General features: G+C 41.5%; 1 protein-coding gene across 5 annotated transcripts in view; it reads left to right on the top strand.

Annotated features, from left to right (window-relative positions):
* TASP1 (taspase 1) overlaps positions 1 to 13,489 on the top strand; it is a 275,170-nt gene that overhangs the window by 185,425 nt on the left and 76,256 nt on the right. For 3 of the 5 annotated variants that reach the window (XR_009535136.1, XM_060122574.1, XM_060122573.1), the window contains exon 12: positions 4,553 to 4,663. The exons of the other annotated variants lie outside the window; for them this stretch is intronic. Coding sequence is in view for 2 of the 3 variants with exons in the window: in XM_060122574.1 (XP_059978557.1) it covers positions 4,553 to 4,663 (111 nt within the window). In the remaining variant the exon portion in view is untranslated. The remainder of the gene's footprint in view (positions 1 to 4,552; positions 4,664 to 13,489) is intronic. 5 annotated transcript variants of the gene reach the window in all.

The raw sequence follows: 13,489 nt of genomic DNA, 5'->3' as shown, positions 1-13,489 counted from the left end.
CCATCACTGACCTGGTTAAAGCCCTCTGTCATCTTCTCATCACACTTGGAGTAAAATCCAAACTCCTTGCTGGGCCTTCTCTAACCTTATGTGTCTTGGCCCCGCTTCCCTCTGAACTCAGATTCTACCCTCCCTCCCCCTCCTTCACTTGGCTTTGCCACTCTAGCCTCCTTTTATTTCCTGAACTTCCAGACTCCTTCCCACCTCTGGGTATCTGCATTTGCTGGTTCATCCGCCTGGAATGTTCCTTCCCTGGATCTTCACATGGTTAGCGCCTTATCAAAGATGCCTTCCCCGACCCTTGATATAAAGTATTAGCCCCAGTCACACCCTATAACACTCGACTGGATTCATTTTCTTCACCGCACTTCCTACTAACTGGGTGGATTTCCTTGTTGATTTGTGACTTTATTACTTGTCTCCCAACCTGCTCAACTCGATGTGAACAGGTACCTCATTTGTTCACTGCCGTGTCCCCAGTGCCCAACGAGCCCTGGCACATTGTACACATTCATTGGATTAATTTCTCTAAGAGGTGAGTGACTGGATCAGGAAGGAGAGTGCATGGGGGTCCTGTGGGTGGGAATGATGGGGCGGAGGCAGGCACAGGTGCACCCACAGAGAACTGACAGGACTTGATGTGGTTTGAAGAGTTGAGTCATTGGAGAGGGAAGAGGTAGAAGGTTCTGAGCTTGGGTGAGCTGTGAGGACCCCAGGAGAAGTGACCAGATTTGGTGAGAAAGGAGCAATTGTAGAGGTGCCAAGACTTTGAGTGCAGATGGGGTGGAGCTCTCCAGCAGGCGGTTGGGACGTAAGCTTATCCAGAGTTTCCTGTTCCTGAGAGGCTTTGCTGCAAAGCAGGCAGAACCGTGGGCTTCAAGACACGTGGGGGGAAGCCTTCCTCCTCAGCCGTGGCGTGGCTGTGACTTGTCATTGAACCCCTCTGAACCTCAGGTTCCTCATCTGTAAAGTGATCATTAAATGCCTTCTCGTGGTGGTTCTGAAAATTAAACTACAGAACATGAAAACATGGAACTAGGGCCTGACACAGGGTAGTTTCTCAGTGACTGTTAATTCCCTGTCTCTTTTCCCTCTTGTCTAAGAGGCTGAGGAGTAAATACTTTACACTAGTTCCGCAGCATAAATCTGTGTTGCTTTTCTTTACAAAGCAATGTGTGTGTGTGGTTTAAAAAGACAAGCAGTACCCCCAGGCTTACACTGAAAATGAGTAGTTCCCTGTCCCAACCCTCCACAGCCCCCTCATTTTCCTCTCCCTGGAGGCTACTACTTTTAACTCTCTTAGCTATTTTTTCTCAAACTTACATCTATAATTCAATATAACATGCTTATACTACTATTTCTTGATTTTTCAATTTTAAATATTATTTGGATATCAGATTTAGTTGTTATCATCTTCACTCCAGGGAAGGCAAGAACTTAATAGTTCCTTTATACTTCCAACTTCAAACCTACACTCACCCACACAGGCCTTTTCTCCTCTTAATGTATTATATCCCTATTTTTCAGTTCATCAGTATCGCGAGTTTATATTTTTTACTCTAGCTGTTGACATCTGAGCTACGTAGTGGGCTGTGATTCTATTTCATTTCCTGTAGAAATTTTTATTTCTTCTGCAGTTAATATTTGCCTCACTTTTTTTTTATACCAATCACTCTTTCATTCTTAGTCTTCCCACAAAATCTGAAACATTTCTTCTCAATAATTTCAAATGCAACATGTATCTTGTATGTTTAATTTTTTCCCCTCCTTGGAAATACCTTTCCAGCTTCCTCTGGCTTTCTGCTGTTTTGGTCTGGACTTTCCAAGCCTGTGTGTAGCCGTGTGTCACCCAGGAATACTTTTGTCTTGTTTTGGATCCCCTGTTTGCAGCTCTTCTTTTCTTTCTCATTATTTTTGTTGCTCCTTCATTTTGCTGAGGCACATTCATCCTACAGCTTTCTGAGAAAGAGTGCACAGGAGGTGAATTCTTTGAGACTTTGTTGAGCTTTATTCTCCTTTCACGCTTGATGGACATTTTGGCCAAGGGTTGAATTCTAGGTTGGAAATAATTTTCTCTCAGCATTTTGAAGATAATACCTCCTAATCTTCTAGTTCCCAGTGTTGCTGTTGAGAAATCCGATGCCATTATGATCCCCTTGCCTTCCCTGTGATCTTTTTTCCCCATTTGGAAATTTTTAGACCTTTCTCTCTTTCCTCAGTATTTGATATTTCATAGTGATATGTCTTCATGGCACTCTTTTTTTTTTTCCCCCATGTGTTGTGCTGGGAGGTTCATGAGCCTTTTCAGTCTGAACACTCATCCTTCAATTATTGGAATTGCTTTTTAATTATTTTTTGAAATTTCTTCCCTTTCATTTCTTCTATTTTCTCTCTTTGAAATTCCTCTTCAGATATTGGATCTTCTTGTCTGTTCTTCTGATTTAAAATTTTTTTTTTCTCTCATTTCTCATTCTGTCTTTTTTGTGATTCTCTTCTTTTTTCTTCTTCTTTTTCTTTTTTTTTGGCTGCGCCATGCAGCTTACAGGATCTTAGTTCCCCGATCAGGGATCAAAACCGGCCCTCGCAGTGAAGGGGCTGAGTCCTAACCACTGGACCACCAGGGAATCCACCTCCCCATTTTTTTTTTTAATTGTTCTTCTGATCAAAGTGTTTGCCTAAGTTTTCCCTCTGTTACCTTTTTGGTTGTTTGCTTTCTGTGTTTCCTGGAGGCCTAATGGAAACAACTAGTGATCCTAGGTTGTCTAAGTACCAAGAAGCTGAACTGAAAACCTTCTGTGTATGAGTCACACTTGTCATCTGGAAGCCCTCCCCACAAGGCAAGGACACGCTATGTTTTTAGGTTCTCTCAAATAGGTCTTTACTCTTGAGCTGGTTGGGACTGAGACTGGAAATACTCTTGAGACTGGAAAGGAATTATCCAGTCTCTTGCTTGGAGGATAACAGCCTACCTTCTTGCATCCTGAGAGCCTGTGAGTGAAGGGAGCTGGTTATTTCACTGTTTAACATAAAGGCTCCCCTTTAGCCCCTGTTTCCAGCATGGAGCCTCCCGTCTGCCCTGGGCTGAGCCTGATGACCCCAAGTCTCAAGTCCCTCTGGTTCAGCATCTCTAGAGAGTAAATGTCCTGCTTTCTCTAGGGTTAGGGAGGAGTAACTTCCTCTCTAGGTAGGAATCTGGGGCTTGAGGTCAGGGGTCGGCAAACTTTTTCTATGAAGGGCCAGAGATTAGATTTTAAACTTTGTGGGCTACACTGTGGTCTCTACCACATATTCTTCTCTTCCTCTTCCTTCTCTTTTTCTCTCTCTTAAAAAAAGAAAGTTTAACATGTAAAATAAACACTCTTCGCTTGCAGACAGCACAAAAACAGGCTGTAGAGCAGGCAGGTCGTAGTTTACCGACCCCTGGTCTAGAGGATCCTTTTGGACACTCTTGACCAACCATCTTTATTCCAGGCCCACCCTGCACCCCTGCCTTCAGAAGAACTTGATGCCTCCAATTTCTGGTCCTTTATTCGGTTTTATGACAAAACTGGATGGCTTCTTACAGGTGTCCCTCGACTCCAACCAGGCTCCCCCCTCCCCCATGGAAGCTTAGGTTTCAGCTTTCCCAGGTCCACTAGGTGAGCAACTGCTTGTCCGTCTTCTTTCTGTTTTCTAAAAGGTCAGTTTTTTTCTTGTCTCTCTCTCTGTCCTTATTAGGCCATGCCTTTTTCCCCTTCCCTTTCCCCCAGTTTACTGGGATTTGAGAAAGGAGTGGAGATAAATGCATGTGTTTAATCTACTGAGTTTAACCAGAAGCTCCCCCCAAATCCAATTTGGTTGGTTTTTATTTTTATTACTTTCTTTGATAGTGCTTGGGCTCATTTTGCATTTGTTCTCCACGTGCTCACTTGCTATGCCAGATGTTCGAAGAAGATGTCCTTGGGGAGGAAAAATGAGGGGTTTTAAAAAGCAGCGTTCCTGAAATGCTCACAATGGTTTAGTTTGTGTGAGATCTCTGCGAAGCATGGTTGTTTCTAACCACCAAACTCTCATAATAGAAATACAGTTTCACCCTTCTTTGTGTATCCATCAGGAGCATTTTTAAATGTCTGTAATAAAGTTTGTGGCTTATTGTTTAAAGTTGAATTTAAGGTAGTAAATCAAAGCTTTTGGTGGCATGCCTCTGACAGCAGGGAGAGCCTGGTAAGTGATCCCTAAGAGCTGATCAAAGGGAGCTGCTGAGCATTTTTTCCTGTATTTGTGTTTTGGGCCTTTAATCTGGCAGTGTTTCCAATTCCATTCTGAACACGGTCATGCACACTCCACCCCCAGTCATGTCTTCTTGGAGGCGTCTGGCACTGCCTTTGCCTGTTCGGGCACAAGCCTGCCTTTGCTATCCCGCCTGTACAAGGTACGAACAATGGCGAGTGTCAGAAAGTGGGCATCTTTCAAGAGCTTATTCATACCACACGTTTGTTCCAGTAATCAAATGAAAACTGAAAGGGAAAAGAGTAAAATTAACTGAAAATGACCACTAGTCATTTCTGCCTAGGCTCACCTTTCCTGGCCAGCGAAGACGGCGTGCTCGGAGGAGTGATTGTCCTCCGATCCTGCAGATGCTCTGCAGAGCCTAACTCCTCCCCAAATAAGCAGACGCTTCTGGGTAAGTTAGACAAACACATTACGTGGGTGTCTTTCTCTTTCATTTTTTCCAAGAGATGGAAAGATTTATATCCTTAAGTCGATCATTTTAACCTACGGTTGGGCCAGGATGCTCTGTTGATATGTAAACATCTCTATTCCATTGCCCTTTTTGCCTAGGTCAACATCTACAAGGTGAATATTCATTTTGGAGTATATGCTTATAGCATATTTTTCAAATGGACTTAGCACCTAGCACCTTTACTAAAGCCCAATATTAAGACTATCGGACCATGTATTTATCCCCTGCCTTATTTGACAGAGCGTTTGAGATGACCCATAACAATATACACAGTAACATAGAGAGAAGCTTCTTCGTGTTCCCCTCCCCAAAAGGAATCAGAACCATGTGAAGAGCTACTGGCCTAGAAGTCCACCCTGGCTCCATGGCTTATTAGCTGTGATGCCTTTGCGCATCCTTCTCACTGTTCTATGCCACTTCCTCATCTGTACGATAAGGATGTCTGCCCTGCCCTTCTTATGGAAGGGTCCCATGAGTATTTTGCAGATTTGCAGATGTCCATCCAGATGTGTGATTTTGTGTCTAGCAAAGCATACCAGTGGGAATGGAGCCCAGCCCACCCTCCATTTGCCAAGGCACAAACTTGTGGGGCTGCCTCTGCCCATGGGGGTGCCTTTTTCTAATTCATCCATCCAGAGAGGCGCACTTTAAAAAATCTGCATAAAGGTGCCACGTAAGCTAGCAGGGAGCCCTATATGTTATTTTTTTTTTTTAGTTGACTTTTTAATTGAAGTATACACTCAGAAAAAATTGTTAACTACAACTGCGTGGCAAATATTACAAACTGAACCCACCCATGTGACCAGCATCTAGATAAAAAATAGAACTTCACTGCAACTCTAAAAGCTCCCACATAACCCCTCCTAGTCTCTACCCCTTTCAAAGTTAACTACCATGCTGACTTCTAACACCATGATTAGTTCTATTTGATTTTATATTTTGTATAAATGGAATCATAGAATATGTATTCTTGGTGTCTAATGTCTTCAAGGAAATGTTAAACCTGTTAGATTCATCTACGTTACTTGTGACAGTAGTTTGTTCACTTTCATTGCTGTGTAGTATTACATTACGTATGGTTATAGCACTCTATAGTTATCCATTCTTCTCTACACATTTTTTTTTTTTTTATATAAGCACTACAAGTCATTCTCAGGGATGTGGTACTTCAGCTCTTTGTGTAAAATTCCTTTTATCAAGTATAGTTGGTACCTGGTCTGTATTGTATGATTGTTGTGCCTTGTTGTAGTACAAGTCCCTACATATCTTGAGATTTTATAAGTCTGTAAAATAAAAGACTGAGCATTTCTAATGAGAATAAAAATTATTTTTTCTATAAAAGCCTGAAGAACTTTCATAAAATCTCTCCTCTCATTTGTCAAAGAAAAAAAAACAATGCACTTTTATAGGAAATGCGTCTTTCTCCACCTGGACTCTGATCACCAACTTCATTGTTTTTCATACTATTTTTTCTTTCTCTTTCCACCCACGACACTTGGTACCCAGGTTGCTCCTGGCAAATGTTTTGTTTGTTTGTTTTTAAATGGCCATTGTTTGTTAAACTGAGGCAAGCAGCCATTTGCTTCTTCGGTATCTTAATCATTGTCAAAACCTTTGAATATCTTCCACAGTTAGGTAGCAGGGAGTTTGCTTTTAAAATATGCAGAGGACGTACCTGGGCCTTCCATAAAAACTCAGAATAAGTCTTTAGTACTGGGAGGCAGGGTGGGGGACAGTTATTAAAACTGCTTCATAGACTGTTGCTAGAATAGAGTTTCTGTACTTTACTGAGCCTGGACTCTTGTCCATTCAAGTTAATCCTGAAAATTGTAAGGGTTTTTTTTGGTTGTCCTCTCAATTTTGGTGGTGTAGTATAGAAATGCATATTTTAGGATAAGTCATAGAATTTTAGCTCATATTAAATAGTTTTTATCACCAAGGTAGTAATTTGTAAACTGATCCCTACTCTCTGTCTCAAGGAGAAGAATGAAAACTGTCAATTTATGAAATAAGTGAAATCTTGCCATTTGTTAAAGTTAGCTTGAGGGACTGATGTTTGTGAAGTTTATCTACTAAAACCTGGTGAACTTAGGCTCCTATCAACTTATAGGTGCTACCGATGACGTGGGGTTTTACATATTTTGCTTTAAGAAAGTTACATATGTTCAGTGGGTGGTGAGAAAGTAAACGTGCTACAGAAAGATAGAAAGAAGATGTGAAAGTCACCTTTGCCATCCAGTTTCCAGAGCTGCCAGCATCTGATTCTGGTTATTCTCATGGGATTCACCTTCACTCTATAGAATGTGCTTATGCTTCTGTTTCTCAATCAGTAACTAGTGACTCCTTCGGGGGAAAAAATTATGAACATAGCTCATACCACTGCCCACCACCTTTCCGCATGACTTTTGTGAGAACTCTAACTTGAAATCGTATATTTATTTTATTTCATCTGTAATGCACTATTTCTTGATTCATCAGCTTTCTATCATCTCTGCCAACCATCCCTCACCCCTTGGACTATGTAAGTTTCCTTCCTCTTCCTCCCTGACTCCCAACCCTCTCCTCAATCTCTAGGAACCATGCCATTACTGTCATAGATAGTAGTATTTGCATTCGGTCCTACAGGCAGCTTGCCTTCTATGCTCTGATTAGATGTTGATCCCAAATAGTGACAATTAGTACCAGCATTGACAGTATCAAGATTATATAAATATTATTCACTGCAGATTCCAGTAGTGGAAGATTAGACCCATCAGAAGGGAAGTAAGTGTCTGCCATAAGCCTCTGCCTGTAAAAGGAGAATGTTTCAAACATCAAGCTCAAGTGGGTTCTCCTGTGCTTTACCATGTTAATTGCTCCAGATCAGGCTGCAACTTCATTTGCTTCATGTTTGGACCATGACTTCTCATTTATCACTTTATAAAACTCTCATGAAAGTATAACTTCGTAAACTCGTGGCTCCTTAATGTTTGGTAATATCTAGTAACCAGGAGGCTCAGAAATCTTTCTGTCCTACACATCCAAATAAAACAAAACAATTCCCCAAATTAAATAATAAAAAAGAACCCACACAAAACACTTAACTGCTGTATATTGTTCGATCACTTTTTTTGTCCCAAGAATAGTATAATCAAAACAAACTCTAACTTGAGCTTTTTCCGTATTCACTCTTTTCTGAAAATCATCAATAGCATTTCCATTACGCCACAAAAGCAGTTTCAATCAGACCCCATTGCTACTTGATGGAGTTTCCAGGAAGCCATTACCCAGCCTCCCCTCTTGACAAATACATCAATTACAAGGGCCCCAGTGGGCCGCTTCTAGAGTGGGATGACTCAACTACATGCCCTTTCAAGGTTTGTCCTTTGTTTACTGATTCATGAATACAGTTGGAGAATCTCAGGTAGAGAGGAACTTTCAAAGTCCTCTTGTGTGACCCCGTTATGTGTGCTCTGTCCATAAATTGTTCGAGAGAGAGATGGAGCTTAATTCCTCTCCACTTGTGACTCTCTTCCAATATGTCAGAGTGACAATGTGTGACTTCTGAGGCGAGGTCAGAAAAGGCAGTGGGCCTTCCTTCTCGCTTTCCTGGTTGGATCACTCACTTCACGAAAGACCAGCTGCCATGTCATAAGGACACTCAAGCAGCACCAGGGAAAGGCCCCTTTGGCAAAAAAACTATGACCGCCGTCCAACAGACAGCGAGGCACTGGGGCTTCCTGCCAACAGTCTGAGCTCCGAGTGAGCCTGCAGATGCCTGAGGCCCTGGGCAGATTTCTAGACTGAAATCTCATGAGATCCGAAAAAAGAACCACCCAACACAGCCACTCCTGAACTCCTCATCCACAGAAACTGAGATAATAAATGTTTATTGTTTTAAACCGCTACATTTTGGGGTAATTTATGTATGCAGCAATAGATAACAAATAAACCTTCTAAATGCTTTCACTGCCAAATGGTCCTCTGGTTTGTCTAAAGAACTACAGTGACAAATCAGGAGCTCTGTTGCATCTTTAGGCAGCTCAGGCTGTCAAGACTTCCGTTTGCATCAGTGATTCCGCTTCTCTGCTTTGGGGTCCTCTTGGACAAATGTGATCGGCACCCTTTTACTTTGCAGGCCCCTAATCACTCTTTTCCAGACTGTCTCCTAAGCCTCCCCAACCTCTAGGCTCCCCACTTCTTATCTGTCTCCCACCTCCATCCTGCCACCAGACGTCTCTCCCTCTATCATACATCTGTAGTGGCCCAGAGAACCTGACCACGGGCTCAGAAACAGGGGCAGTCAGGGGAGAAGCAGGCTGCCCTGAAGCAGAAAGGGCCAAAATGAGAAACTGACCGAATTGTGGCTTAGAGAGCCACACCAACCCCAGGATCAGAGGGATGGTGGCCAAAACAAGAGACGCGGAAGTATATGTAACTAGTGTACTACAAGTTTAAGCTAAATGTTGAATAACTTTCTATGTATGCTAAAATAAAGCAAAACATGTATCTCTTACTGTCGCTCCCATGTTCCCTACTTTTAATTCTTTTTTTTTTTTGCGGTACACGGGCCTCTCACTGTTGTGGCCTCTCTCGTTGCGGAGCACAGGCTCCAGACGCACAGGCTCAGTGGCCATGGCTCACGGGCCCAGCCGCTCTGCGGTATGTGGGATCTTCCCGGACCGGGGCACGAACCCGCCTCCCCTGCATCGGCAGGTGGACTCTCAACCACTGCGCCACTGGGGAGGCCCCCTACTTTTAATTCTTCAATGAGGAAACACACACACGGTCACACTCACTCCTACCTCTGCTGGACATTTCCCTAGAAGATAGATGGGAAATGCCCAAATCACTTGCTGGGAAAAGCCCTCCCTGATCTGGCTCCAGAACATGCTTTCAGTGTCATTTCCTACTAGTCCTCCTTCTCCTCCACTCATCTCCGATGACCCGAGTTCTGGCAACTCCAGATTGCTTGGTCTTCTTCCAAAGGGTCATGTTTTTCCCCCAGTAACTTTCACATGCTATTATTACCTGTGCTTGGAAAGCTCTGAGCTAATTACATTCCTTCTTTAAGGCCCAGGACAGATAGGAATCTCCTCAGAATCCTTTGGAAGCCCTTTCCCCAGGTGATTTGTTCCTTCCTTGTGCTCTTTTTGCAACATATAATTTCTGTCCTTTGTAACAGTCACCATGACATCCTAGACATGTATTAAAATGTCTGCCCCTCCCTCTAGGCCAGCACTTCTTAACCTTTTTTTTGGAACTCAGTTATTTGAAAGGAATAGATCACAGGTCCTGGAGCCCCAGTGACTCACATGGAGGGTACAGGGGTTGGAAATATCTTAAAGAAGATTCCTCTGTCTCTGAGCATCACACCACCAGATTGTGAATCACTGGAATGTAAAGACTGGGTCATATCCAGCTTTATATGTGCCCTCCATTGTAGGCTCCCAGGAATTATTGGAGGAATAAATTAAGTGCCACATGGAATTTCTTTCATGATTATTTAGCAGATATTTTTAAAGAAATTGACCACTATTCCAGAAAAGTGAAATGTCACATAAAATATCCTCACATGCTCTTAACAAACAAACAATATGGGTCGGAAATGTTGGATAATGACGAGTGTCGGGGAACAAGAAGATTTGGAGACAGTTTAAACGGATCCCAGAAGACAGCCTTTGCAAACAGCCTTGTAAAAGGACAATTTGGATGAGAATGTGTTTGCAACACCCATCCCACCAACTCCCACCCCCCAGATCATGAGATGCTGGCAAAGCCCAGCCTACAAATCACTGCTTTAACACAAAGCAAATGCTTGTTCCTGGAATGAAACAGCTGAAAATCATTAATTTTCTCTCTGCTTTTAGAGAAAGAAAACAATATATTTTTACCTGCTAAAGTACAATTACATGTTTTCCAGGCCTCTACAGAAGTGCTTTATTGAGGCTGCTGTATATAGTATGGTTAATAATTGTGTAAACAAAGGCATATCAAGCCTTCCAGTGGAAAAAATTAATTCTTTTCCATTTTAAGCTTATGAGTCAATACAAGTAATTAGAATATATGCAAATATATGGCATGAACAACCAATCTCACTATATGGGTGCATTTTTTCCCTTGTAGCCTGCCCTCACTGTGCTGATGGGAAGCCTGACAGACCCTGTAAAGTTCAGAGGTTCCTACCTTAGAGTGGTTAATAGGAAGCAGTGAGTATGAGGATCAGTGCTAAATAGACTCCATATATTTAATGAAAATCTTAAGCAATTCAAGATAGGAGGCATAGGGGCTAGTAAGGGTGAAGATGCTGTATGTTCGGCCAGCGGCCTTTTGCGCCAAGCCTGTCTGTGTTGCAGGCCTTCTTGCTAAATAGATTGAAGGCCCACAGTTCAGCTTGAGCTTGGGCATCTGATGACCACACGTGATAAGTGTTACTTTCCCATCAAGTCACCCTCACCTCACTCAGGGAGTAACTTCAGGTTCTTTGCTGCCCAGAAATATGTTCATGGTGCTGATAATTAAGTTTTTTACATGATATTGTTTCTACTGTCCAGCTACTCCTTTTTATCCCTGGGTTTTCATCTTTATTGTGAAATGTTTCATGTATTTTTAAAAGAATGTAATAAATGTGTAAGTTATAAAGGATAATAGTGAAACAAACACCTGTGGACCTGCCACCCAGCTTAAGAAATTGCCCATTACCCATATCTCTGAAGCCCCCATGTGGGCCTGTCTGAACTTTATGTAAATGTTGTAGCAGGTGATTTCTTCTGTGAGAATTTTTGCAGTTTCTTAACATGATTACCTGAAAGGATAATGAGTCCCTTTATCATTTTAGACTTAGCTCGATCAAATCAACTGTTCTTCAGTTACCAATGAGAACTGAAATGTGGCATTCTCCTCCCTTCTTTTCAGATCAGGCAAAGTTCTTTATCCAGTATTCTTCTTGTCACTGTTACGAAAACTTGCCATGATTTAAAAATAAAAATTGTTAGATTGAATTGATGCTTCCTGGAACATTAAAAAGATAAAAGGTCATTTTACTGTAAGTTAAAATTCCAAACCGCCTTTTGATTTTACTGGCATTAAAATTTTGGTGAGCACATATAAACACATGTACTTCAAAGGAGCTTCGTTCTCGGGGCCCAGCAATATCCCTTATTTCCATTTCATGGCACATGCCACCACGAGTACTTATGACTAGGCATTCTGCTGGGCTTACACGATCATAAAAATAACCCTCAAAGAGAAGGCAAATTAGTTATTAGACTGGTAGTGGGAAAAGAGGTACTTACGGTTGGTTATTGATGTTAATACCTTGTCTTAAAAACATAACTAAAGCTTTGTTCTGTTAGAGGGCCCAGTGTCATGGTTGGAAGCTTATTTCTTTAGCACCCCAGCAATGCTTTGGGATTGTTACATCTTCACTGTAGTCTTAAGAGATAGGCTGGCATTTTGGTTCTTATTTAAGGATCCGATGGAAAGAAGCGAATTAAGTAACATTCTTAGATGCAAAGTGAATAAGGCAGACATGATATTTAAACTTTTCAACAACTGAGTTGCATTAACCTATTGAGGTGGTGCTCTGAGATTTATATTTTTCAGAACTGGTTTTCATTTTTAAAATACAAAGATGTTGATTACAAAAAGCTATCATTTGCTTTGTTTGCTTTATAACAGAACTTTTCTTCTGTTAAATATTACTAATACACTTTAAGAAGATTGGAAATAGATGTTCATCTGTAATTTTTTTCTCCATCATGAGAAGTATACTTCTAGCTATAATCTAACCATATAGTGTCTTTTTGGGTTTTTTTGGCCATAAAGCTTTCCATCTGAAATAAAGAATACAAAGATTTATGAACAGAATTCTAGTGATTATGTAATTCTTATTACTATGGTTCTCCTAAAACTCTCAGAAAAACATTTTGACAAATTTTATAGTCAGTTTTCATCTGCTCAAAATGTAAGTAGATCACCTTAGTATGAAACAAATCCTAAAAAAATATTTGTTGAATGAATGAAATCATGTTTCAGTATAACTTGTTTTACTGAATGCTTTTGTCTTCAGCAGAGAACTTCCAAGTCCCAGCCATTGGCCACTTATTTCATCAGTTTCTAATACAATAAAATGATAAAATAGGAAGAGAATTGAAATGTCCTTTGGGGCTTGTTTTACTCTTTGACCCACATCCCTCTCTTCCTTTTTCAGTCAGCATCTTTCTTTAGTCTTGAACAAATGGAGTGAGCCTTGGAAAGAGGGAATAATTATTTTCTTGGCTTAGCGTAAGTGGAGTTCTTTAGAACTCCATCCCCATAGCTCCCCAGACAGTTCAGTGGTGAAAGTTTTTCAGGGCAGCAAGCCAACTCAGAGCTACTTCATGGCCATAATGGGACATGCATTATATGAATCTTAAGGATTCCATGTCAGGACAGTAAAGCATCCTTGAATGAACCCCCTACTGGGTTATAAAGAACCTCACCACCCTGGGGGAAATCTGCAGAGACAAGAAGAAATTGTTCTATTTACAGTTCCTCTTCCTTCCCATTTAAAAAATGAATTTATCTTTATTTAATAAGGAGTAACTTAAACACTATGCAAAATGTCCTAGGGTAAGCCATTTGACCTAGGGCTAAGGAGTGGCAGCTGACTTGGCAACTGCCCAGCCCAAGACTGTTCTGATTTTAGAGTTTTGTTTTCCTTGCAAGAAAGTCTGGGATATGAAGCCAGGCAGAGAGGTTTGAAGTGGGTGTGGGAGCCAGTGCAGCTGGGGGTTGTTAACAACA

The sequence above is a fragment of the Lagenorhynchus albirostris genome, chromosome 15, assembly GCF_949774975.1.
Source record: "Lagenorhynchus albirostris chromosome 15, mLagAlb1.1, whole genome shotgun sequence".
NCBI classification, from domain to species: Eukaryota; Metazoa; Chordata; class Mammalia; order Artiodactyla; family Delphinidae; genus Lagenorhynchus; species Lagenorhynchus albirostris.
This window is presented reverse-complemented; position numbering and strand designations above follow the sequence as displayed.